The 24,554-nt window shown below is 43.2% G+C and overlaps 1 protein-coding gene across 1 annotated transcript; it reads left to right on the top strand.

The window, feature by feature from the left end:
* The first annotated feature begins 6 nt into the window (after positions 1–6).
* Positions 7–24,412, top strand: LOC109317526 (potassium voltage-gated channel subfamily A member 3-like). The gene is made up of 2 exons (XM_019546247.1): positions 7–3,498; positions 23,518–24,412. Exon 1 carries the CDS (start codon positions 132–134, stop codon positions 1,710–1,712), a length of 1,581 nt encoding a protein of 526 aa, XP_019401792.1. The 5' UTR covers positions 7–131; the 3' UTR covers positions 1,713–3,498; positions 23,518–24,412.
* The last annotated feature ends 142 nt before the right edge of the window (positions 24,413–24,554 follow it).

Genomic DNA, 24,554 nt, shown 5'->3' on the forward strand with positions numbered 1-24,554 from the left:
GCCTGCTGTACTCGCCCGCCGCCTCCTCCGCCAGCAGGCACCCGCGGGGAGGCAGCAGCAGCAGCCACCACAACCCGGGCTACACGGAGCAGGCGCCCCCCGACGCCCCCGAGGAGGGGCAGGAGGAAGACATGACCGTGGTGGTGGGCGGGGGCGACCCCCTGCTGGAGGAGCCCCAGCACCCCCACCCTCTGCTGGGCGGCGAGCGCTACGACCACCCGCCGGCCCACGCGCCCGTGCCCCCCGGGCACCACCCCCCGGGCGGCGGGGGCGGGGAGCACGAGTGCTGCGAGCGGGTGGTCATCAACATCTCGGGCCTGCGCTTCGAGACCCAGCTCAAGACCCTGGCGCAGTTCCCCGAGACCCTGCTGGGAGACCCCCGCAAGAGGATGCGCTACTTCGACCCCCTGCGCAACGAGTACTTCTTCGACCGCAACCGGCCCAGCTTCGACGCCATCCTCTACTACTACCAGTCGGGGGGCCGGATTCGGCGCCCGGTCAACGTGCCCATCGACATCTTCTCGGAGGAGATCCGCTTCTACCAGCTGGGCGAGGAGGCCATGGAGAAGTTCCGGGAGGACGAGGGCTTCATCCGCGAGGAGCAGAGGCCTTTGCCTGACAAGGAGTTTCAGCGCCAGGTGTGGCTCCTCTTTGAGTACCCAGAAAGTTCTGGGCCGGCCCGAGGCATCGCCATCGTCTCGGTCCTTGTCATTCTCATCTCTATCGTTATCTTCTGTCTGGAGACTCTGCCCGAGTTCAGGGATGACCGAGACTATGAGGGGACAGGTGGAACCTTTGGGACGGGGGGTGGCCCGTTCACACCGGACATCTTCCACAATTCGTCTTCCTTGGCCACCTCCATGGTGTCATCCTTCACCGACCCCTTCTTTGTGGTGGAGACTTTGTGCATCATCTGGTTCTCTTTTGAGCTGCTTGTCCGCTTCTTCGCCTGTCCCAGCAAGGCCACCTTCTCTAAGAACATCATGAACATTATCGACATTGTGGCCATCATCCCCTATTTTATCACACTGGGCACGGAGCTGGCGGAGAGGCAGGGTAACGGCCAGCAAGCCATGTCCCTAGCCATCCTTAGGGTCATTCGGCTGGTCAGGGTCTTCCGCATCTTCAAGCTCTCTCGGCACTCCAAGGGGCTGCAGATTCTGGGACAGACCCTCAAAGCCAGCATGAGGGAGCTTGGCTTGCTCATCTTCTTCCTCTTCATTGGAGTCATCCTCTTCTCCAGTGCTGTCTACTTTGCAGAGGCTGATGATCCCAGCTCAGGATTCAGCAGCATCCCTGACGCCTTCTGGTGGGCAGTGGTGACCATGACTACAGTGGGCTATGGGGACATGCACCCAATCACCATTGGGGGAAAGATTGTGGGGTCCCTCTGTGCTATTGCTGGGGTGCTAACCATTGCTCTTCCTGTGCCTGTGATAGTCTCCAATTTCAACTACTTTTACCATCGGGAGACCGAAGGCGAGGAGCAAGCCCAGTATATGCATGTAGGGAGCTGTCAGCACCTCTCGTCTACTGAGGAGATGAAGAAGGCTCGCAGCAATTCCACCCTGAGCAAGTCAGAGTACATGGTGATAGAGGAGGGAGGAATCAACCACAGTGCATTCAAACAGGCTGCTTTTAAGACAGGCAACTGCACAACTACAAACAATCCCAACTGTGTGAACATCAAAAAGATCTTTACGGATGTTTAAAAAAATCCAAGGATGTGTATAAAAACAAAAATAATAATGCAAAGTGACTGTGTGATCAGTATTGTGTGGAACATGCGCCATCGTTGGTCTGTGTGTGCTCCCTTGTTTTATACATTTATTTTTGCAGATGATTCCTTTTTAAGATCAAAGAGAGGGATTTAAAAATCAGAAGAAAAGAGAATGGGAAGGAAAAACGGACCTAGAGAAGAACACGCTTGCGGTTGAAACAGGTGTTTGTTCTGCAACATGTTGCAGGGCTGCTTCTGGGCTTTTGTTTTTGGTTTGGTTTTGTTTGGAGGGGGGAGCAGCTTGCCTTTTCTGCTTTTTTTTTTCTTATTATTTTTGCAGCGAGGCAGTGTGTAGTCGATTTTTCCCTTCCCACCACATACACGCACTTGTTGGAATGAAAACTATGAATCGGAAGGGGAGAAAATAAAATCATGTAGCAGAGCATATTGGGAAGGAAATGAGCATTTCATTTTGCAAACTGTCTCTGCTACCACACTGTTAAGTGATGCTTAATATTGAAACGTGGTGTGTGTCGTTTCCAGGCACATTCTTGATTTCTTTTTCTCCCCAGATGAATTTGTTAAGAGACCAAATGTAAGCAGTTTTGATTTAACCAGAAAAAAACCATGCTCGTTTCCTATCGCTAATTCCCTTCCCTTGCAACCCTACGGGATTGTTTCATGCAACCTGAAATTGCTGGCTGCATGATGTTGTAGAGGAAATGTTTCCTACCAAATGGCAAAGATTAACAATTGAGTTACTGAACAGTATCCTGCGAGTCTGTGCATCCTATGATGTCTGTGCAGATTAGGGATTGTTAGTCTCCCATTAAATCAGTAACGGTCTCTTTGCAGTGACCGTGCAGCCTCAAACAAAACCCATCAACCTAGAAACAAAGGGGATATTTCCGCCTATTTGGCTATTTGCAATGCATTTGAGATAAGCGTCTGCATCTATCACAAGAAGATTAAAGTGGCAAACACGCCTTCCAGCGGAAGTTACTAATTCCGATCTGAGTGATACAGTTTCCATAGCAACCCTGGTTTCCTGGGAAACCCCAAAAGGTTGTCATGGCATCCCTCCTCCCATCCCCTTCCTATCCTGTGCTGTTTCCACAGTAACCCTTCCAGATGGTTCCAACTTCTGTGATTTCACAGAAAACCCGCTGCTCTGATGAACTGAACACACATGCATACATCGAGAGGGTTAATCCCACAGAGATTTGTGTGTAGAAACTAGCCCTTATCCTAGACGCCCAGTTTTTTTAGATGTGAAAGATTCTTCAAGTCCTGGTACATACTGAATTGAGAAGCAAAATGATTATATTTAATGGTGCTGCACATGAGCTGAACATAACACCTGTTCATAGGCAAGCACAACAAATCTCCAAATCACCCTCGCAGCCAAGTTGATATCTGGTCAATGAAATTGAAAATTGATTCTCTTTGTGCAAATGTATACATCTGCTCAGCAGTTCTAGCAAGGCGATCTCGTCTCTGCACCTTACAGAACAAATCATATTTAAACTTACGGTACATGACCTAGATTTTTCAAAAGCCTCCCTCCAAATCCAAACAGCGATTGTACTTTCAAGCGCATATGGCATTGAACAGCCAGACAGGACACTAATGAAAAAGGATGCCAGTCTAATGAAACAGGGGGACAAATGCAGATGACCTATAAAGATCAGGGGGAAAAGTAACCAAAACTGAGGGGAAAATATGCCTGCCTCGTCTTACTCACACATCAGGGGCTGCGGAGCATCAGACAGGATCAGGTGAGCTATGCAATGTGGAGAAAACAGTTAATGAATCCTAAGAGGTCATTGTTCTTTGAGACACAGACTTCATATTTTCACTTTGACTCTTTGGATGGCACACAGTATGCCCCTTAGGAACGTGCACAATAGGAAGCCTGCACTAATTTCTCTAAATCCCTTGATTTTCTTTCATATTAAAAGTATGGTCTTTATTTAGATTTCATATTGTTTGATTTAAATAACAAGCATTTCATTCAAATAGCAGTATGCACCTTTGTTGTGGAATGAAGCAACAATTCAGCCTTCAGCATCATTCACCAATCCTGTGCCAAAAGGGTTATTTCCACAATGTGTCAGTTCTTTTGTCTCAAGATTTTTTTTTTTTAACAGGAAAATAAAATGACAGTCTTTTGTTCCCTGCAAGTCTGAGTATCAGCATTTAGAGTCTAATATAAACATCTGCTTAAATCCCATTGAAATCAGTGCTTTGCTGAATTGTGAAGGACTTATGTACATGCTGAAATGCCTGGCCAAATTAGAGCAATTGGTCTTATTGTCATTTTACAACAAGAAATATATAGGGAAGTGATGGAACAGATGGTTTTTAATAGGCAACTCCATCATTTAATTTTAATTATACAAGTGCAGAATTTTCTTAAGAGTTGTAACATGTGGTTTTATTATTCAAGATTTTGGGGCTGGAATCTCGGCCACATTGAAGTCAATGAGTACTTGGCCATTGTTTTCAGTGGAGCTGGGATTTCATCCATGATCCACAAGTTGTGTTTGATTCTGATTCCACTTAATATTTACCCCCTTTATCTCATCCTCTCCCTGGTTTTCAACATTGTGTAGAAGTTTTATTAGCTGAACACAGAGAAATACATTGGGTTCCATGTTCAACTAGATGAAAATTGATGTAACTTCAACAGAACTGTATTCTTTTGCCCCAGTTAGTTAGTTAGTTAATGTTTGTGAAGTGGTTAGATACAGCACTGAATGGGGATGGTACGGTAGTAACTAGAAATATGTTACTGCCTCCTTCTGGCTAGTTTTCTTTTGGGGAACAGAAATTTTGAGCCTCTGTTTTTTTTTTCTTTCAGCACTTTTATAAACTGTTTTATCATTCATGCAAACATATCATCTATTCATCACTTTTCTAGATCTCTCCCTGATATGCTTCTTACCTCATGAAGACCATTCAGTGTTCCTAGTTTTCTGTTTGGAATATATGAGGAATTCTCAATACAGATTTTGACATGTTATTTTAATTGTTATCAAAGATTTTATTCACCCAAATTTTTATAGGGAGGATTACACTGTGAAAGCAGTGGAAATACACTGTCCATTTACTTCCACTGAGAGCACTATAGATCCACAGATGAATGCTGAATTTGATTTATTTCAGTGTCAACATGTTTAGTTATGTGAAAACAACATAGTAGTATGAAGATGACACTTAACCCCAAATATCCCAAGGTATCCATATTCTTTCATGAAAAAGGCAGAAAGTCTTAGTAATAATTATGAATTTCATGATAATTCTTTGCCATATTTTGTGTGTGGATGATAGCAAAATAACTTGAAAACTGGATTGAATTGACAACGAAAAGTGATGTCCCTGGAAGGCTGCAATGTTAATCCACTGCAGTAAAAGAAACCATTCCCCAGGTACAGAATGGTACAACTGACAAAGCAGGTCTGACAGCCAGCAAAATCACTGCTGTTTTCCTTCTAAAATATAAAATGCATAGACAAAATGTTAAAAGCAGATAAGTGGGATGAGACTAGGGACAGACAGAAATTTTCTTTATGGTCTACCTGCTTGCAAATGACCTTTCCCTCCACTTCGTATCTGTGAGTTTGACTCGTTCAGGAACAGGTACTATATCTCTAGAACTTGATCTGCTCTGTTGCATGTTCTGAAGGTTAGTCTTTCATTAGGTCTTGAGAGCATTCCTTTAGGGGCTGGAGATGGTGTTTCCACTGATGAAGGATTATTCTCTTTGCAACCTGCTAGCTCTCTGTAATCCATTTTTATCTCCTACCTTGTAATGTGCTCTGCCTAGTGTATCACTTACGGGCCCTTGACAGTAATTTTTTAGTTAAAAATGAACCTCATTCTTTGCAGCATGCTAAACTAGAATGTTTTTAATGTGCTTAAAGAGAGCACTGTACGAGATTAGCATTTTCTGTTCTGCTTCATGTAAATTGTCTGGCAGTTTAGCAAAAAGCATCTTCTGTGGGGGGTTGCCTAGTGTCATATACCATGATATTAAGTGGAGAAAACATAGATGCATGCCATGACCTTTCATTAACAAAGATCTGCCACAGCAGAGCAGTGTAGACAACAAATGTTTATATGTAGTACAGGCAATTACCTTCAATGCCTGTTTTGTGTATGTACAATGTGGCACAGTTGTCATTGCAGTAGGAACAATAACTGTGAGTTCCCTGACATCTGTTCTTTTTGAAATCTCCACCTTCTCACAGGGCCTCTGTCCTTCACACCTGTCAGCAGGGAGATGAAGTGACATTCACTTGTCTCTTAGAAGGACGCAGAGCAGGAACATGCAGTTGCTACCATGGGGAACAAAACCTGCACTGCTTTGCTTGGAGCCTGATTGTTTGGGCTTCCAGTCTTAAGTCTCCCAAATGCTTTTTTAGATTCAAAGTTTCAGAGTTTGTAAAGGGGCATTCCCATCTCCAGGACATTTACTAATGGTATTTTTATGGGAGACAGAGGAGGAATGAGGGTGGACTATGTATCCTAAGGGTTTGATCTAACATCCATTAAAGTTTATGCGGGACTTTCCTGCTTAGTGTTTCCATCACAGAACAGGGTGATGTGCAAATCTCAGTGCTTGCAAATCACCCACATAGTCAGCCATGAGACGGGTTATATGGAGGCGTATTACAAACTGTTGTGGCCATCAGGTCCAGCATTCATAGCAGGGTCCTTGTTGCTATCTGCTGTTCTGGCCATCGTTCCTACAAGGCTATATATCCTGGTCAGAAGATTTTGGAGGTAACTGTGAACAGATCCTTTGATCCTGCCTGGAGCTGTCTCTTTACTTAGCCAGTCCCATATGTAAGGAAAGCTTGCATGCTTTCTACCATGACTGCTAGAAAGCTGATGAAGATTCCTCATGCCAGTCTGGATGGCAAGCCTGTAGTAGTAGTGCCAGTCTTCTCCAGACACAAATGTTCCTATCCTTTTCTTCTTCTATGTACCATGCCCTCAATCTCGTCCTCCTTTTTCCTTCTCATCCTTTATTCACAGAATTCCTTCCTCTCCCCCACTTGTAATCCAAGTACCCTCGAGAGACATACTATTTCATTTTTGTAACGTATTCCAAAACAGTTCCACTTCTTTTTTTCTAACATGCCTTGTGCTTGCCACTTGTTTGATCACTTGTATGCTGTATCCTTTTCTCCTACCCAGTATCTGATTTTAGACTTTTAATATGGTAAATTCTTTGGAGCAGGGCCTGCTTGTCCCTAAACGTTTATACAGCTCCTAGCACAAGAGAGCCTGGTTTGGGACTCTGGGACAGAACTAGGATATATGTAGATTATGGCAATAACAACAGTAGTGCATATAGGGTTCAATAAGGTCTGGAATGCATACCTAGTCAGCTTAATCCAAAAAAAGGTAGACTTTCTCTATAGAAAATCATTGTAATAATAACAATGCCCAGATCATAGAATCATAAAATCACGGTAAATGAGGGCTGGAAGGGACCCCAGGAGGTCATCCAGTCCAACCCCCTGTTCAAAGCAGGACTATTAACAACTATATCATCCCAGCTAAGGCTTTGTCTAGTTGAGTCCAAAAAACCCCCTCCAAGGATGGAGACTCCACAGCCCCTCTAGGTAACTTGTTCCAGTGCTTTACTACCCACCTAATGAGAGAGTTTTTCCTAATATCTAGCCTTATTCTCCCTATATGATCTGATATGGCATGTCGTATCAGGGGGTGTGCCTTCATGTGCAAATAATGTGACAATAAACTGCAGAGCAATATGTGCCACAGTAAATTAGTCTTGGGCACAATGTCTACATGTGCATCCAGGACAGCAGCAAATTAAGCCAGGGAGGAACATCTGATGATAGGGCTACTCCTGCTCTGTGCTGCCCCCCACCCCCCACCTTGCAGGAGCCAGGGGCAGCTCCAGACTCTAGCTGCAGTGTGGCCCAGGATCTGGGATGCAGCCCCAAGTTGTCAAGGGACATAGGGAGTCAGGCCCGGGCAGTGGGTGGCTGCATTGTGGAACAGAGGAGCTGGCTGAACCACAAGGCTCTTGCGGCTGCCAAGCCATGTGGCTAGGCAGGAGGCAGGAGTGTGGCCCCCTGCTGGCTGATCTGACACACCCGGGTCAGCATCTACACGTGCAATGTTGCATAGTAACTAACTCCGCAGCAGGATAGTATTTGTATTTATAAGTACTACTCAGCTGTGGAGTTTATTAGTTTCCTGTGGCTTAATAGCACCGCATGTGTAGACAAGAAACATTTACTGCAGAGCGAATTAGGTAACTGCAGTAAATGTCTCATATGTAGATGCACCTAGGAAATCCCAAGATTTTATATGAAGGAGGTCAGTGTCATTATCCCCTTTTTGTAGCTGGGAAAACCAAAGTACAGAAGGAAGAAAGGAATTGCTTCAGGTCACTCTGCCAGCTAGTGGCAGAGGAAGGGGCAGAACCCAGTTCCTAAATCCTAATCCCAGCTGTTAACCACAGGCACACAATGTCTCACAATTTAGCTCTCTTCCTGGGTGGAGGGCCTCTGGGATGCAGGCAACATTAACAGGTGTAATTGTTTTTATAGAAGGACAAAGCATCTGAAAATACTAACTAAATATGTAACTTTGTCTAAAAGATATACATGCTTAAGACTAGTGGTTTTTAAGGAAGTGTCTTCTCTATTATTGCTATAGAACTAGATGAGTACTGTAAGATACCATGTATGGGCGTTAGTATTTTAGTGAAATCTTTTAAATGCTAGCATTGGGTCACCTTTCTGCCAAGTTTTTAAAATATGTACGAGTCTCTTTGTGTACACGCTGAGCCAAATCCTTGTCCTATTGAAAGGTAATAAGATTTTTACAAGTGACCAAAACAGAGCTTGGTTGAAAATGTATTCAAGCATATCAGAGTAGAAATGGGATAGTGCTTTTTTCATAACTCCTTAATGAAGCAGAAAAGGCATCATTATATACATTGTAGCTGAGATTTGAGGCTCTATGTGTTAGGCACCGTATACAGAATCCCTGTGCAGGGGCTATAACTAAACAGGGAAGTTGGAACATAGGCAGAGAGAGGACCGCAGTACTGTATAAAAAGCGAAAGCTAATATGATTGAAATAGTGAAACAATGACAAGGAATGGACCAACCTGTTGCCATTTCTTGTTGCTGTGCCAGATTCTTTCCTCTGACATGGGGCCATAGAGATGGTAGATCTGAGCATCTGGGCAGTTGTCCTTGTGAGCAGGTGTTTTGTTGTAGAGCTGCTCTGGTGTAGACCTATGAAAAGAGAAAGCAGAGGAAAGCGTGCAGCCAGAGTGCCATTGCACTGCAACAATTCACCTGCCAAAAAGTAGGCCCAGCATAAAACTTATTTTGCGAAGGGGAAATCTCAAGCAGCTTGCTGGGTACTGTTGAGCATCTGTGGTATTGTATTTATATTACACCAGTCTGATACAAACAGTTTTTAAAGTCAGAAACTTGGAAATGAATTCTTTTGGGTTCTTTCCACTGTACCATTTATTTACAAGCTCACAGTTACCCTGGAAACGACTGTAGGTTGGGATTTTATCTGTCTTGGCTTTGATGGGAACACTTTTTGGAGAGTGTGCGCAATGCCCAGTTAAATATGCAGTGCTGTTTTTTATTTTTTAATCTGTGAAAAGAAATAACCCCCACAGAATACATGGTAGGTTCTACAGTTAGGTAGTTTGTTAGTAATTAATGTTCTGTATGGGTGGGGGTACTCAGTGTAAACTGAGAAAATAGATTGGGTTCTTTGACAAAATGTTGCTTGAAGAGCTTAGGTAGTATTTGCTACCAAAGACAAGGAACGTAAGATGCGTAGAAGATGATACATCTTCACAGCTGTCATTGGGGTTAAGGTCTTGGGGGAATGGTGAGTGATGACTTGTTGTCTCTCTTCTTACAGAGACAGCAGAATCTCAAGAATTAGCTCTTGGGTGGTCAGAAGCAGAGAGATTGTGCTGACACAGGGGCATTGCGATTTGTGTGGGGAAGTCACTTTCCTCCATGGAGAGTCCAGGAAGAAAGCAGCAGGTGCCTTACTGTATACCTCTGGAAGAATTGGGGTAAGCTGGATGTGAATCTCTTTCCTGACTCTCACCCTCCAAAGAAGGCAGGATTGCGTGGGGAAAATTGTTGGTGACAAACCCCTTCTCCTTCTGGGAAGAGGTGATAATTGTTGGGGTGGTGGGAAATCCAACTTTGAAATCCCAAACTGTCCCAAGCCTGGGGACCTTATTGAGTTAGTCTAGCTAAGACAAGCTGGTGTCTGTAGTGAGTGGTACTTATAGGTACTTATAGCTATCATCACATTTAGGTGCTTTCAGTTGTCTAGTTGGATAACTAGGTAGCCACTCATAACTGGGTTGATTGTGAGGGACATTTGAAAGATTTCATAGACATTAGGGCTGGAAGGGACCTTGAAAGATCATCAGGTCCAGCCCCCTGCCCAAGGGGCAGTAAGTCAGCTGGGCTCAGATCACCCCAGCAAGATAAGCATCCAGGCATTTCTTAAAGGTATCCAGAGTAGGTGCATTCTTTGGCACAAGGTAAGAGTGAGGTATGAATTCAGGTTTCTGGATCTGTAGAAGTCACCTTAATTATGTTCCACTACAACCTGCATGGGAAACTACGCAGTGGCTTTTGGATACCTTCTGTCTTTGATGTCCTTAGCATCCATAAGCTAAATGTATACATCAAAGTGACATTGCCTTTTCCCTCTCTCTCTCTCCTTACCCTTAGGTGGTGTCATGCATTCAATTTAGCACTTACTAAGTGCAGTTAAAACACAAACAGATGCATGTTCAAGCAATTTAGCCCTTTTAAAATTCCCTTTTGGCTTTGCAGAGCTGTTCCCTTTCAGGCCAAGGTTACATACTAATTTTAATAGGCCACTATATTCCAATGACCTGCAACTGTGCAAGTGAAGTGTGACACCACCCTCAGTTTAACAGTTTACAGTAATCTATTTAAAGTCCTTACTGTTAGATTCATATCCTCAGCTGTTTATATTGGCCAGTGACTTGACTGGAGCTATGAAAATATGCATGTTTGAGGGTAAGGCCTTTACAGATCATTTCTGAAACAAGTTCTTCTACTAGTACCTGAACACCTCATTTCTCCAACTGAGAGCAGAAGCATGATAAGCTTTCTTCCACACTGATAGAAACCCACCTTCCAACCCATTTAGCTGGACAGCAGAGCATCCTGCTGTCTGTGGGCTTCTGGCTGTGTGCATGGTCACAAAGCTTAGATAAAAAGTGTCTTTTTATTTAAAGAGATCAAGAAATTATATCTGTATGAACTAAAGCAGAGGTCAAATGAATAAAGGAGCAATTGGGCCTTGAAAATGAAAGGTGATTTGTTTATTAACTCCTGATTACAGTCTGTATGGATTTTTCCATGGCAGTGCCATGGAGAGGTGGAGGAGTTTGATTAGGACAGTACAAGAAAAGGAGGAGACTGGACCACCGATCGTACCTGCCCTTGCATGCATATCCATGCATAATATCACATGCAGGTGAGGTTTCTGCTACCCGGGAGCTCCCAGGCAGATAATCCACCCAAAAGTCACTCCAAACTGACTGCCATCTCCTCTTTGCTACGACAGCTACAAAGAAACCAGCACCTTTCAGAAATGGGCCAAGAGGTCTGAGAGTATGTGTTGGTTCTCTGTGTTCCTAGCAACCTCCATTGACAAGGCACCACACTAGCAGATGCAACAGAAAGCCTGAGGGAAGACAAGACAAGTGGTACTTTTCCTGACCTCTGATGCAAGGGGCTGTTTTTTTTTGGGAATTTGTAAGCTGGCTGTGACTCTCTGATGTGGGGACCAGTTTTGTATTAGAGTTAGAACAGCCTCTAGGCTGCTTTGATTTATAGCAATTGCTTATGCCTCCCATCTGTCACCCAGGGACTGCTCGAGTGCTGTATTGGAGGTTTGCTAGGCATGCCCTTATTCCAGAGTCTGCATGTCGGTAACAGGGTAATTTAGAAGGGAGGGCAGGGACATTGTTTTCAGCTAGGAACATCTAGCTACCTTGTGGCATAAAGGAGCTGGTAAGGAGAGAGACTCCAGTTCATAAATATTCACATATGTTACATAATAGGGCCAAATTCAGCTCTCATTTACATCAGTGTACATCTGCTTGGTTACCGAGCAAAATTTGGCTCTGAACCGGCAGGGGAGACATTGGGGGGGGCATGCCTCCCCCCAACAGGGCCATCCCCGCTGCCGATGCCGGCAGTAGCATCTGCAGGTGCTCACCAGCTCTGTCCCCACTGGCGGCATCTGCAGGTGCTCACCAGCGCCGTCCCTGCTGCCACCGCCGCTCCCGGCTTCTGCAGGCGGCACCCAGACTTGGAAGGCATCAGTCGCCCATGCCCTGAACACATAAAATAAGCAGCTCTTCCAGGCTTGAGCTTGTTCATACTAAACCTAGACTTTACCAGTTGTACTGTGTTCACTGCACAGGAAGATTAGTAATTAGTAATTCAGTAATAGTATATATAAATAAAGTACTGATGCTATGGGGATTTCATTTTGACTGTATCAGAACTACAGTACTACTGTTTTTTGTCAGTTGGTTAAATTAATTTGTACTTTTGCTCATTAGAAAATATGCCCTCTTGCAGAGGAAGGTATGCCTTAAGTTCGTGTGCCTATTCTTTTCACTGAAGCCATTTTATCCCTGCTGTTGGAAGTACAGGAACTGGCGTAGTGTGGGTGCTAAAGTGCGTGGGTGACCACCCAGAGGTCACAAGCTCGAGGCCACAGCAGAAGTTCTCATGACGCAGCCCCGTCAGGTTCCAACAAATCTGTGGATTCTGCTAAATACCTTGTCATGTGAGACCCTGAAAAGGGAAAGAAAGGCTGGCAATATAGGGAAAAATACGGCCAAAACCGCTTTGTCGAAAAATACATCATAGTAATTCCGCTGTGTGACTCTTTGGTTAGACCTTCTATAAGCAAAATGCTGTTTTACAAGATCCACAAGTTTCATGAGTCCATCTGTGTCATATCAACACATAGTTCTTGCCTGTGCATTTCTGAGTAAGCCCTGCAGTAGAACATTGACAAACATTCATGCATGAAAATCCCCTCTGGGCTCTGTCATTTTTTTCTCTTTTATGAACTGAGACATGTTCAAGTAAATTAAAACCTGTCTGGTATCAGGCTGAGCTGAAGCAAGCTTTGGCTTTTAGTTTGTCACTGGTTTTATGTGGCTAATTTCTCACCCATTGCTGCTTCCCTACTAATTTTTAAATTTGAATAATCCATGTGAGACAACACTTAGAAATTTAAATCCAAAGTCTTAAACTGACTACACAGAACTTTGCACAGATGCTTTTTTTTTTTTTAAAAAAAATGTCCTTTTCCTTAAGAATTTGCAATTCAGGTGTTTCTCAATGGGTTCTGCAAGCATGTGTGCGCACATATGTACAGTGCATATACGTATGTTTGTACCTAGGCACACATCTTTGCGTTGTATTTCTACACTTACTGCACTCATTTTTAGCCTCTTTGTGCATATGGTAATATTTGAATAGTGAGAATTTATTTAGATTTGGAGTTGTTCTTACTATGAAAGAATATGAGAGCCGGCTTGATTTTGGCAGGCAGACATAAGTGTTGGGAATAGTCACTTCAGAGCAGAACAATAAGAGTCTGTTTAGTCTTATTTCTGACAGTGGCCAGTAGCAGATGTTTCTTACACTTCCTCTGAAGTGTCATAGAGAACATTTATAGACTCTGTCTGGATCTTAACGAGTTTGTGCCGATCCCTTGCTGAAATCTCCAAACACAATTTTTAAATGATTGACCGATAAATAAAACATTGTGCTTCAGACTGAACCCTCTCATCGGCTGCTTATAAATGTATATTTCTATTAGTGATCAGCTCACGGTGCTATTTTCTCAACAGATTTACCACCAGAAGTTTTAGGACCGGCTCCCTTATACCAAAAGGGTCAACTTCCACCCATGTCAATGGAAGTAGATGAAAACTCTAATCCTGCAGCTGATTTCTCTCTGAATAGAGCTCCCTGCAGCAATGCATCCACATGCAAGGTCACTCCCTCAGGCTGTAATAAAGAGCACACCAACTGCTCATGCAGGATTAACAACTGCATTCTGAAATATAGCCTGGAAATCAGAGAATTCCTGTGAATCTTCTGCTGTTGCAGTGAATACCTGGAATACGTAGTTCAATATAGGCTTGATCCCACATAATTGAAGTCAGTGAGTAGGGACCTAATGAATTCATGGTGGAAGCAGAGTGCACGGTGGCTCCTTTAATCTTGCATCTTCACCCCACACACACCTTACCACTCACCACCCCCCGCCTGGCTACTGATTAGCGGAGGACCCCGCCGCTCCTTCCTGATCGGCAGGCAAGCTAAAAGTGTGCTTTTAAATATGGCACTGTTTTCGCCTGCCCACCAGTCAGCAGCAAACAGCTGGGCCTGTCTGGGGCCCCTCAGCCAAATAAATGGTGGGAGGCAACAAGGCTGTCATATTTAAAACTGCAGTTTTCAGCTCCTCGCTGATCAGCAGTGAGCCACAAGCAGGGCCCTGCCACCATTGCGGGGGTAGGGGCCGTGGAGGAACCTGCAAGATTTAAGGAGCCACAGAGCACCCCACTTCCGCCATGAATTTGGTAGGTCCCTTTCAGTGCGTCTCCTGCGACTGACTTCAACAGGAGCAGAATCAGGCCCTATGCTTAAGTTACAAAGCAATGCTGCCTTATGAATGGGGGAATTTTGACCCCTTACTTATAAAGAAGTCAATCCTAACATTTCAGCTGTGCTGTTATCAAGCTAGGTAACCATGGACAAGTCCCCTCATCTCTCCGTGCCTCAGTTTCCCTATCTGTAAAGCGCTTTCCTCTATAAAGTGCTATGAAAGCTATCAATGAAAAGTACTCGTTAACCTAAGGATGGGTGAGGCATAAGGAGATTGGAGGTTTGAGAAAAGTTAAACTTTTGGGGGAGTTGCGAAGCTGGTTTGAGGTTCATTAACTCTTTTTATCTTTATAATTCACATTCATGTTTTGTTCTTTCCAAGAGCCATTTAAATTTGTTCCAGCTGAAGGGAAGCACAGGGTTTGTGCTAGGGATAGATCTGTTCCTGAATTCCCCACACACGTGCAAAATCTAGGCTACTGCAGGCAAGTCATCTGATCTATCGACTGCACTGGAGTTAAGTAGTGTAACTGTTAATACAAAATATTTTTATATGATCCCAACTTTGCAGTTCCACTGAAATCCACAGAGATGTAACTGAGGGCACTTTTAGGCTGCTTGACCAAACCCTGAGCAGGAATTTCTGGAGTGCAGCTCCATTGATTTCCATGAAACTGTGCTATTTTATAACAGCTGAGGGTCTGCTTTCATTAAAAAATGTTGGTGCTTTTTTCCCTCCCCTTTTCAGCCCTGCATCTACTTTTCACTCTTCCAACCATTTGCTCTATTCCTGTTGTTCCTGCTCCTGAAGGCTCTCGCTATTTTGGTGAATCCTTCCTGCCTTCGTCATTGCTTTTGCCAAATGTATGACATGCCAGTGGGTTTGAAATAAGACAAAAAGAGCTTGTCCGTCCTTGACTTAAAAGAAGTATGCACATCTTCAAGCCTGTTAACCTAGCACTTCTCATTAGCACTATACTTGCTTTAAAATGTCATCTCTCCTGAAGAGTGTGAAAGTGAGCCTGCCTGAAGCTCTGTGAGCAGCATGAAGTGCTATGGAGGACCGTTTTAATACAGCTGCGGCTGTGTTATTTATGCCAACACTGTCTTTGAACTTTATAGGGTTTTTAAAGGCCTAAAGTCACAAATTGTCAAACATTTTTCACATGAAAAATTCTCTGGCTTCCATGATCTCCTCCATCTTCTATTTAATTTTTAATTGAATGGGTCTGGATGAAGTCTTTGGAATGATGCCAGGAATGAATTTCACCCCTCTCCTTCACATTAAAGCAAATCTCATTTCAGACTGAGTGGAATCAAGCTTTGGCTTTTATCTTGTCTAGCTTATTGAATGTGACTAAACTTTTCAGTGAGTATTGCTCTCATCCCTGGTTCTAATCTGAGTAATCCTGAAAAAGCAGAGTTATTTGTAGGCATAAAACCAGCCAAATGAGCGACCCAGCCCTCTTCTCTTTAGCATGGCTTTTAAGTAGTTGCAGGCTAGAGGGGGCTGTAAGGAGTGGCCGTTGTCCTATTGTTGGAGCACTGGCTTGGCACTTGCTATTCCAGGCTGTGGTGCTTTTATTTCCAGTGTATCACATTCCCCATTTGTAAAATTGATATACTGATATTTCCCCTCTGTAAAGCACTCTGAGATCTTTGGAAGGAAAGCTCTGTGTAAGTTAGATATTATACATCGCTCAGGTGGGTGCTATGCTCTCTTCAAGAGTAGGGGAGTGACAGGGACTTTGGAGCTCTGGGCAAGGGTGTGCTTACTTCATGTCATTACCGTTCCCCACTAGGCTGATGCGGAAGGGAGTTAAACTGGATCTGGTTTCTAGGTCTAGACCTCTTTTCAAGTATAAGTGATGCTGAAGGAAAGCTACAGCATCTGCATGAGCATCCTCACAATTATCCTCACAGTAATACCTGGAGTATAACCTATTACTCCAGGTTAACTGAGCAGGATCTAGGCCTCTGTCCATAACAGAAAGGACAGTACCTTACTGTTGGTTTATTAATGGGAATGGGAATGAGACCTGCCATCTTTTTTGAGAGATGGCATTTTTAACAGTCATCAGATCTCCTGTTTGGGGGCATGTTGTGCTGCAACAACTCGGACAGTTTCTGGAGCCCCAGACTTCCCTGACTCTGGTCGCTCAGCTCCAAGTGTTCCTTTACCCTAAGACTGTATGGTGTTCTGTTTTGTTATTTCTCCTGCTCAACCTGGCTATGAAGCAGCTTAGACAGGTTAGTGAGTAGATGCAACCTGTAATTTGGTCAATGTTATGTTTATGATACCCAGTTCTAGATTTTTTGTGCGTGCCTGGCTTGGCTTTATCAGTGCATTTCTGCAGACCTTGCTTCAGTTAATCCACCAGATTAGATTACTGTAAAATGCTTTCGTATGGAGCTACCCCCCCTTGGAAACTGAAGCTAGTGCTTGAATGCAGTGGTCAGTTTGCCACATGGAATTTCATGCCAGGAGCACGTTACACAAGTGCTTTGGGAGCCGCATTACCTGGCAGTAAGAGCAGAATCCTGTTTTGTCTTATGTGCTCAGATGGCACATACCAACATTTCTTGGTGCTTACACACAGTTAGCGATCCTTTTTCACATGCCATGGAGATGTGGGCATTTTTAGGCTGTCTGGGTAGGTACATGGCTCTACATACAAGTAAGTCCCAAATTTGAATTTAGATGCTGCCATAGGAGGAGGGGACCCTTCTGTGTACTAGCTCAATGGCTTAGGGGTTAGGGCAAAAGGAGACCCAGGTTCTAGGCCTCATGCACCCAGAGTGAGTATGAGCCTGGGTGTCTTCCACCCAGCACAGTTATCTAACCACCTTGCCACAGATCAGCATTGTCTAGTCCCTTCCCCAGACCTTCTCTTCCCTACTGCACTTTGGATTTAATTGTCGGTGGGCACGTCTAGAAGTCTCCATATGGCGACATTGCTATGGCACCATGCTTTAGTACTTCCTTTTGGAAGTACTTAAAGCATGGCGCAGTATGGGTAGTTACCATGCCGTGTGCACGGTGCATGGGTAGATTTTGCTGCTACATTGCCGTAGGGGTGCGCTATACTCAGAGCTCACCACTGTGGTGATGCAGCTGACAATCACGTGTAGACACATGTGATCGTTATGTTGCCGTAGTGTCCCATACAGCAATGTAGCCCATTGCTACATCTCCATAGGACGTGTAGACAAACCCATTAGGTAAAATGAAGAGCAGTGGGGGAATTTCTGCCCTGCTGGGAGAAAGGACCCAGGCTAGAACCAAAGGACTCTTCCCTGTCTGGGGGTGAATACCCTAACCACCAGGCTGCTGGGCTTAAACATCCTTTTCCTACTCACCACAGCCACAGGTCAGTTTGCCCTGATATGTGTGTATGGGGCTACGTACCTTCCTGGCCAGAATGCATGTGCAAAAGGCTGCAAAGTAGCTGCATGGACAAACATGCACTGCACGTGGAATAGGATCACTGAGTGTTACAGCCACAAATGTGACTTGCCCAGCCACATACCGGCCTTTCAGGAGTGTAAAGTGAAGTAGGATTTTGACTTATATTTCTGTGTTGAATTTAAAGTGGTATTTTTCTTTACACTATGAACTATTAAATAGGATCTTGGGTGACTGGGTCCAAAACAGTGCTTTTGATGCTGCCCTGCTGCACCTGAGATCACCTGAGGCTCCTATGCTAGACTGTCTTCATTTTTCTTATGGTGCCTTATGTTTTGGAGTTCATTCTCCACTGCCAGCCTTCACACTGTGGGCAAAAACCCCAGGGGAGGAGGTTTATAGGTGTTATACTTACTGAGGAAAGGGGTTTAATCTTATTTCTGCAGGTGCATGTTTGTATGCCTGGAAGGAAATTCTATTATGAAGATGAAATGTTGTAAAGGTGGCTGGAACAGGTGATGAGAACTTGGTTAAATGAACAGATCATATAATCCATGGTATTTTAGAAGTGCCTGTCTAGTCTAACTAATCTAATCTAGATTTAATCGATTAGATTAATCTAGTGTATGGTATTGGGGTGTCTTTGTTCTATGAGCCCTGGAACAAGGAGGTGCAGGGATACTCCCATTCTAGGGCTAGTGTTACACTCTCTCTTTGGGCTGGGAAAGAAAAAAACCGCATAAAAATCCTGAGGTCAAATGCAGCACTTTTTCCAGGTGGTGAAATCGTTGAGCTAAAATCTGGCTTTCTGCAGTCCCCGGCAGCATTCAAGTACCTGATGGGAGTGCTGTAGGATAGATCAGCACCATTAGCATATTGCTGTTTATGATCCAAACCTGAATGGCTGTTTTGTGGCACTCTGTCTATCCTGCCAGTTATGGTATGGGGGGTAAGAGTGGGAGGCAAAGTCTCTTACTCTAAAAAAGTCCCCGCCTTCTATGTCCAACAGTTAGTCATGCCCTCCTGCTGTCATGATCATTGAACTTCCTCAGCAAAACATTTACTCCTGCTTTATGCAAGATTTGGCCATAACTATACAGAGAACAGATGCTTAGTAATTTGTATGGGTCTATGGAAGCTCATTATACATATTTCTGTGTGTATCATCCTCTTCAATCAGTCAACTTTATAGCTTTGGAATAAAAAATCCTTCTGGGCTGACAGTGAGCACATCTGGTTTTAACCTGGGAGGGAATTATTTCCCTAGCACGAGGGGAGGGCCTAACTCCTTTGAATTGGACACACACAAGCCCACCCTCCCCAATTGCCGGGTGTTTCATCTTTTCTAATTGTGAATTTATGTGGTGATAAAACTAACTTTGCTGTTCAGTGTACTGAGCTATTTAGACTGAAATGCACACCAGCCAGCTGCTTCACTTATTTGAATCAGAGCTTCTCAATATGGCTTAGTGGACAAGCCACTGGCTTGCGACTCAGGAGATCTGGCCTTTAGTTCTCCTGTTTGCCCTGAAACAGGGGTGCTGATGCTCACTTCTTTAGCAGGGGTTTTGAAAGAACTAGCTATTACAGTGGTCCCAAGCTGGAACTGCCTTCCTCCCTTGTTTTACATATGAATCTAGTTTGGAACAATGTGGCTTGGGTGCACCTTTGTCCAAGTACCAGCATATTTGAGTTTATGGTTCTTGTTTGCTATTTTGAAATGTATTTATATTACACTAGCGTCAGGAGGTCTCATTGTGCTAGACATTATACTAAGCCAGGCAAGGACAGTCCCTGCCCAGAAGAGATTATGGTCTACGCAGCTGAAACAGGAAAAGTGACTTGTCCAGAGTCATAGAGCATGAGGGTAGGAGAGCCAGGATTAAAATCTACATCTTCAGTGTCCCAGACCCACATACTACCTGCTAGCCTATACTGCCTCCCTATATTTTTGTTGCATTTTATTAACTACATATGGACACATTGGGTTTGATGCTTTCTTCACTTGCAACTCCAGAACAACTCCAATGCAATCAGTAAAATAAGATTCCTTAGGTGTTTATTAGAGTAGGGAAGAAAGAAGACTTTTCTGAGGTTTATGGAGTTAAGGGTGCCAATCTGAGTCTCTCCTGGTTGTTTAAGTGGCCATTTTTGATTGTGTGTAGGGCGTTTTTGTGGTAGTTACATGCCCAGAGGAATTCTGTTTCTGAATGTGTAGCCCTGTGTGCATGGAGAACAACATAGGCCCATGGCTCAGGGAGGTGGCTGCTGAGCTGCACAGACTTTCTGGCTTGCTGTCTTCCTTCTGGACCCAACATATCTCCCACATACCAACCTCTTGTGGCTGCCCACTGAGCCAGCTTTAAAAGAAGAAGCCTCTGAGTACTGGCTGACCTTTGGATGGTGCTTAGAGTGCTATGTGCTGGGAGGTCAGAGACAGTTTCAAACATCTGCCTGGGTGAGGGAGTCCTAAAAACCCCAGACTCTCCACCTTCCCATGTAAGTGGTCTTGCCGCTCATCTATTCGGTACAAGATGGGAAGGCTTGCACATGCCTATGTAATTATCCATAAATGCAGAATTATGCATCCAGGAACAGAATTTCTCTGGGTACATACATGCCTTGCAGATAACCAGATCTGGGGACCTGAATGACCAGGAAGAGAATAGTACCTTAAACTTGCAGAGGGGGAAGCATGAAAAAAGGACATGTAAATTGATTATTGATTGATTCTTGCAACTGTATTACTAACATTACTGAAAGTAGTAATGCAACTGCATTACCGCAATGCTAACTGAAAGTACTATATCAACAAAGTACTAACAAATACTGAATGACCTTAAGAGCTCTAGTAGATCACATTTTCCCTGTTTTGACAATAGTTCTTCAGAAGAACACGTTATATGAAGGGTAGGGGAAAGTGACATAATTTTGACATCACGTATGATGTCTCTATGTTATGATCCATTTGCACAGAGCAGAAAAAGTCCATCTTTGTGATGGACTCTATGCACATGTGAAGTGATAACTCCTGTCTTGAAAGATAGCAGCTCTTCGTTGCATCCTAACTGATGGAGTATATCCAGCCAGTTCCTCTCTCCAGTGGAGGTGGGGGGAAGTTTGTGGCTTACCTTGGTGACTCTGAAGACACTAGTTTTAATGGCTGAGACACTATCACCGATTTTTAAGGCCACAAGGGACCAGTGTGATGTCATAAATCTGTTGCATAAGACAAGGGGAAGGTCTTCTGTGAATCAGTCTCTGCTCCAACTCCAGAAGCTGTTTACTGCATTTGAACGGTTTTTAAAAACACCTAGTCATGCTGTAGAAATGTCCAGTCACTCCTCGGTAGGTTGTTCCAGTGGTTAAGTACTCGCTATTAACAATTTGTTCCTTATTTCTTGTGTGAATTAATCTAGCTTCAACTTGCAGCCAGTCGATCTTATTACATCTATGTTTGCTGTGCTGATGGGCCCCCTGTTATCCAGCTTTTTCTCTGTACAGATACTATAATCAAATTATCTCATTATCTTCTTTCTCATAAGTTAAGTAGATTAAGTTACTTAAGCATCTCACCATACATCATGTTTTTCATTTCTTTAATCTCCCTTGGATCTTTGAACCCGCACTGTTTTTCCATATTCCCCTTGCAGTGTGGAAACCAAAATTGGGTACAGTATTCAGTAGCAGGGTTGCAGTGTTGCAGCCACAGTAGTCTGAGAAATATGCAATAACTGGGGAAGGGAAGTGGGATTTGGGGATGCTTTTTATTGGACCAGCTCTACAGCTGGGAAAGATGTTAGATAAGCTTTTGAGCACAAAGTGCTGTTCCTCAGGTTTAGAGGCATGTAGTTAGCTGTGTTAGCCTGGCCTGCCTTCTTCCTCAAGTCTGGGAAAGAAACCAAATACTAGAATCTTATCCTGTACCTGCTTCTTTCCCAGACCTGAGGAAGGATGCTTTGTGCCAAACCCTTGTCTAACATCTCTCCCAATCATACAACTGGTCCAATAAAAGACATGATAAAAAAACCCCCTTGCTTCTCACAGTATCCAGTAGCAGTTACAGTAGTGCGAAATACAGAGCTAAAGTAGCCTCCCCTCTCTTACTTTGTAGTCTCTGGTTTATGCATTTAAGGATTGCACGACTCGTTTACCCTGTGTTGTACAGGATTCATAGTTTGTAAGGGGTCAGAAGGGACTTTGGCAGATCATAGGGTCCAGCCCCCTGCACCGATTTGAGATTGGGAGTGGGTAGACTTTCATTCCCATTCAATGTACCAATGATGTTAGTGGGCCTCTGCCTAAGGGTAGGGGACCACTTGCTTTGATCATCTGGCAGGATTGTGGCTTTTTCATTTACACTTGCTATTTTAGCCATTTCAGATTCAGCCCTGCATTCCTTGCATATACTAATCATAATGAACTTATTGTTAACTTATTGTTAAAAGAAACATTCATGTTGGATGGCCAGGGGTACTGACTGATTTTTTTTTTTTTCAAAATCCCACTGTTAATGATGAGATTCCTTAACAGGAACTGACCTCTCTTGAAAACCTGGCATTGATGATGAGTGTGAAGTATTTGAAAACATGGCCCTCTGTGTCTGCAGTGTAGTTTTCAATGTGTTGCCCTTTTCCCAATGAACACACTTTCTGGAGTAACATTTTCAAAAGTGCTTAAGTGACTTAGGAGTCTAAATCTAAGTCAGTGGGACTTATACAGTAAATTCATTCAGCTGTTTTAGAAAATTTTTCCCAAATACAGAATCTCAAAGGGGGTCTTGATTGCATTAAAAATACAAATCTATGCCATTCATTATGTAAACTAGTAAATGTCTAAAACTGCTTATAAAAAGATATCCAATCCTGTATTTCTGGGGTCTGAAAAATAGCCAGATTTCTCTTTCTAAAATGCCTGTTTCATAAGCGTCCTAATTCAATGTCCGGTATATTTAGATTTAATAGTTACAGTTAGAGCTGTTAGGTGATACTCTAAATATTGTATCTAGATGTAGGTTGACGAGACTGAAAGAACATAGCCATTGGAACAAATTGGATTTTTTTTCTAACCTTTGTGGTGAACTAAATTTATCTGTAGTTTTATCCTTTGACTTGCCAAACACTGCGTGTCAAAATCTGACCTAACTTAGTGTCGCAAATCAGTCTTGCTTCAATGAGCTTTGCATTTCCACTAGAAATGAAATCAGCATCTCATTAGGTCTTGCATCTTTGTAGTTGCACATACGTGCCATTATCTGTTCAAACTAATTTTGTACCAGATTTACAAGAGCAACGAGTTGCTTAATAGTATTTGAATCATATCAGGTTCTAAAACCATCTTCATTAAGATAAACAAGATGAGGGAAAACCATTTCATGCTAATTATTCTGGATAGGATTTGAGACTCTACATTAATGAGAGATAATAATTTGAACATATTTTTGGATCTTTTCCTGTCTTTAGGAATAATGAGCTTTATTATTTAGACTGTGCTGCATTTAGACTATTAAACTGCCTTAATTAGCAATTTTGCACTTTTCTTTTTTAGGGCACGGAGCTTTTAAAGGTTCTTAAGGGGAATTGTGTGCAAGATATGTCCGTGGCCTTAAAAAAAAAAGTTCTTCTTTCAAACCTTGGTTATGCATAAATGCTGTTGTTTACTCTGCCCGACAGATAACAGAAGACGTTTCAAAATAAGAGCTACAGAACTGTACTGACCAGTACGATATTATAAAAAAGAATCACATACATCAAGAATGCAGTGACTAAATACATACTGTACATCATGGACTGCACTGATGGATGGCCTGTCCTCTTGCATATGCAGTACTTTGACTTCCAGTGGCATAAAACCATTTTATGTGTTGTGATTTCTGTGATTTCTTACAAGTGCATTATGTGGAAGGGAACATCTTTTCATCTGGAAGATTATCTTCAAATCATGTGCAATATAATGAGACTGAACAAAGCCAGGAAACAGAGGAGGGAGGTGGAAACCATTTGGACAGTATTTCAGCCTTTTAAAAATCTCTCTTGAAAGATTAAGCATCCAGAAAGGAAATGTGAAACAGAGCTGCTAATAACTGGTCCAAATGTTTTGCTTGTTAAAAAGAAAAAAAATTAACTGCGCTGGCTTTCATTTCAAATGACGTCTACGGGCTGTCTTCAGCAACAAGAAATGAATGAGCTGTGTTCTATTTTTCTGACTTTTCTGTAAAAATGTCCTTTATAGATATGTTCTGTACCAAAGGCTTTTCAACATATCTTCACCCTAATCGCACACGGAAAGAACACATCTCCACTGATGCTGAAGAGGATAGCGTTACACAGTCAGCTAACAAGTTGTGCCTTGCTTTAAAAAGCAACTATGTGCATTCAGTTAAAAAGGGAACAGTTTTCAGGCAGACAGCTGTGGCAGCGAGGCCTGACGAACGGTGACTTTGGCATCAGCCAGGACTCTCCATCTCACAAAAGTCCATGCTCCTTCCTCTATGGTATGTGTTACTTCATCAAGAGCAAATATTATAGTATTTGTTTTTAATACTATAATAAAAAGGAGTACATAATTTCATTTGACAGTCGCTGTTTTATTTTACACGTGTATGTTGTTTTACCATAACTACCCAATCCACCCAGCTGAAAAAACGAATCTGCTATTTCTCACTTTGGCGGCAACACAGAACCTCGTTCATTTGCTGTTATGCCTGAGA

The sequence above is a fragment of the Crocodylus porosus genome, unplaced genomic scaffold, assembly GCF_001723895.1.
Source record: "Crocodylus porosus isolate Cpor-Errol unplaced genomic scaffold, CroPor_comp1, whole genome shotgun sequence".
Taxonomy (NCBI): Eukaryota; Metazoa; Chordata; order Crocodylia; family Crocodylidae; genus Crocodylus; species Crocodylus porosus.

Excerpts from the sequence above, each read along its gene's own strand:
- LOC109317526 (XM_019546247.1), top strand. The coding sequence starts at position 132 with ATGACCGTGGTGGTGGGCGGGGGCGACCCCCTGCTGGAGGAGCCCCAG.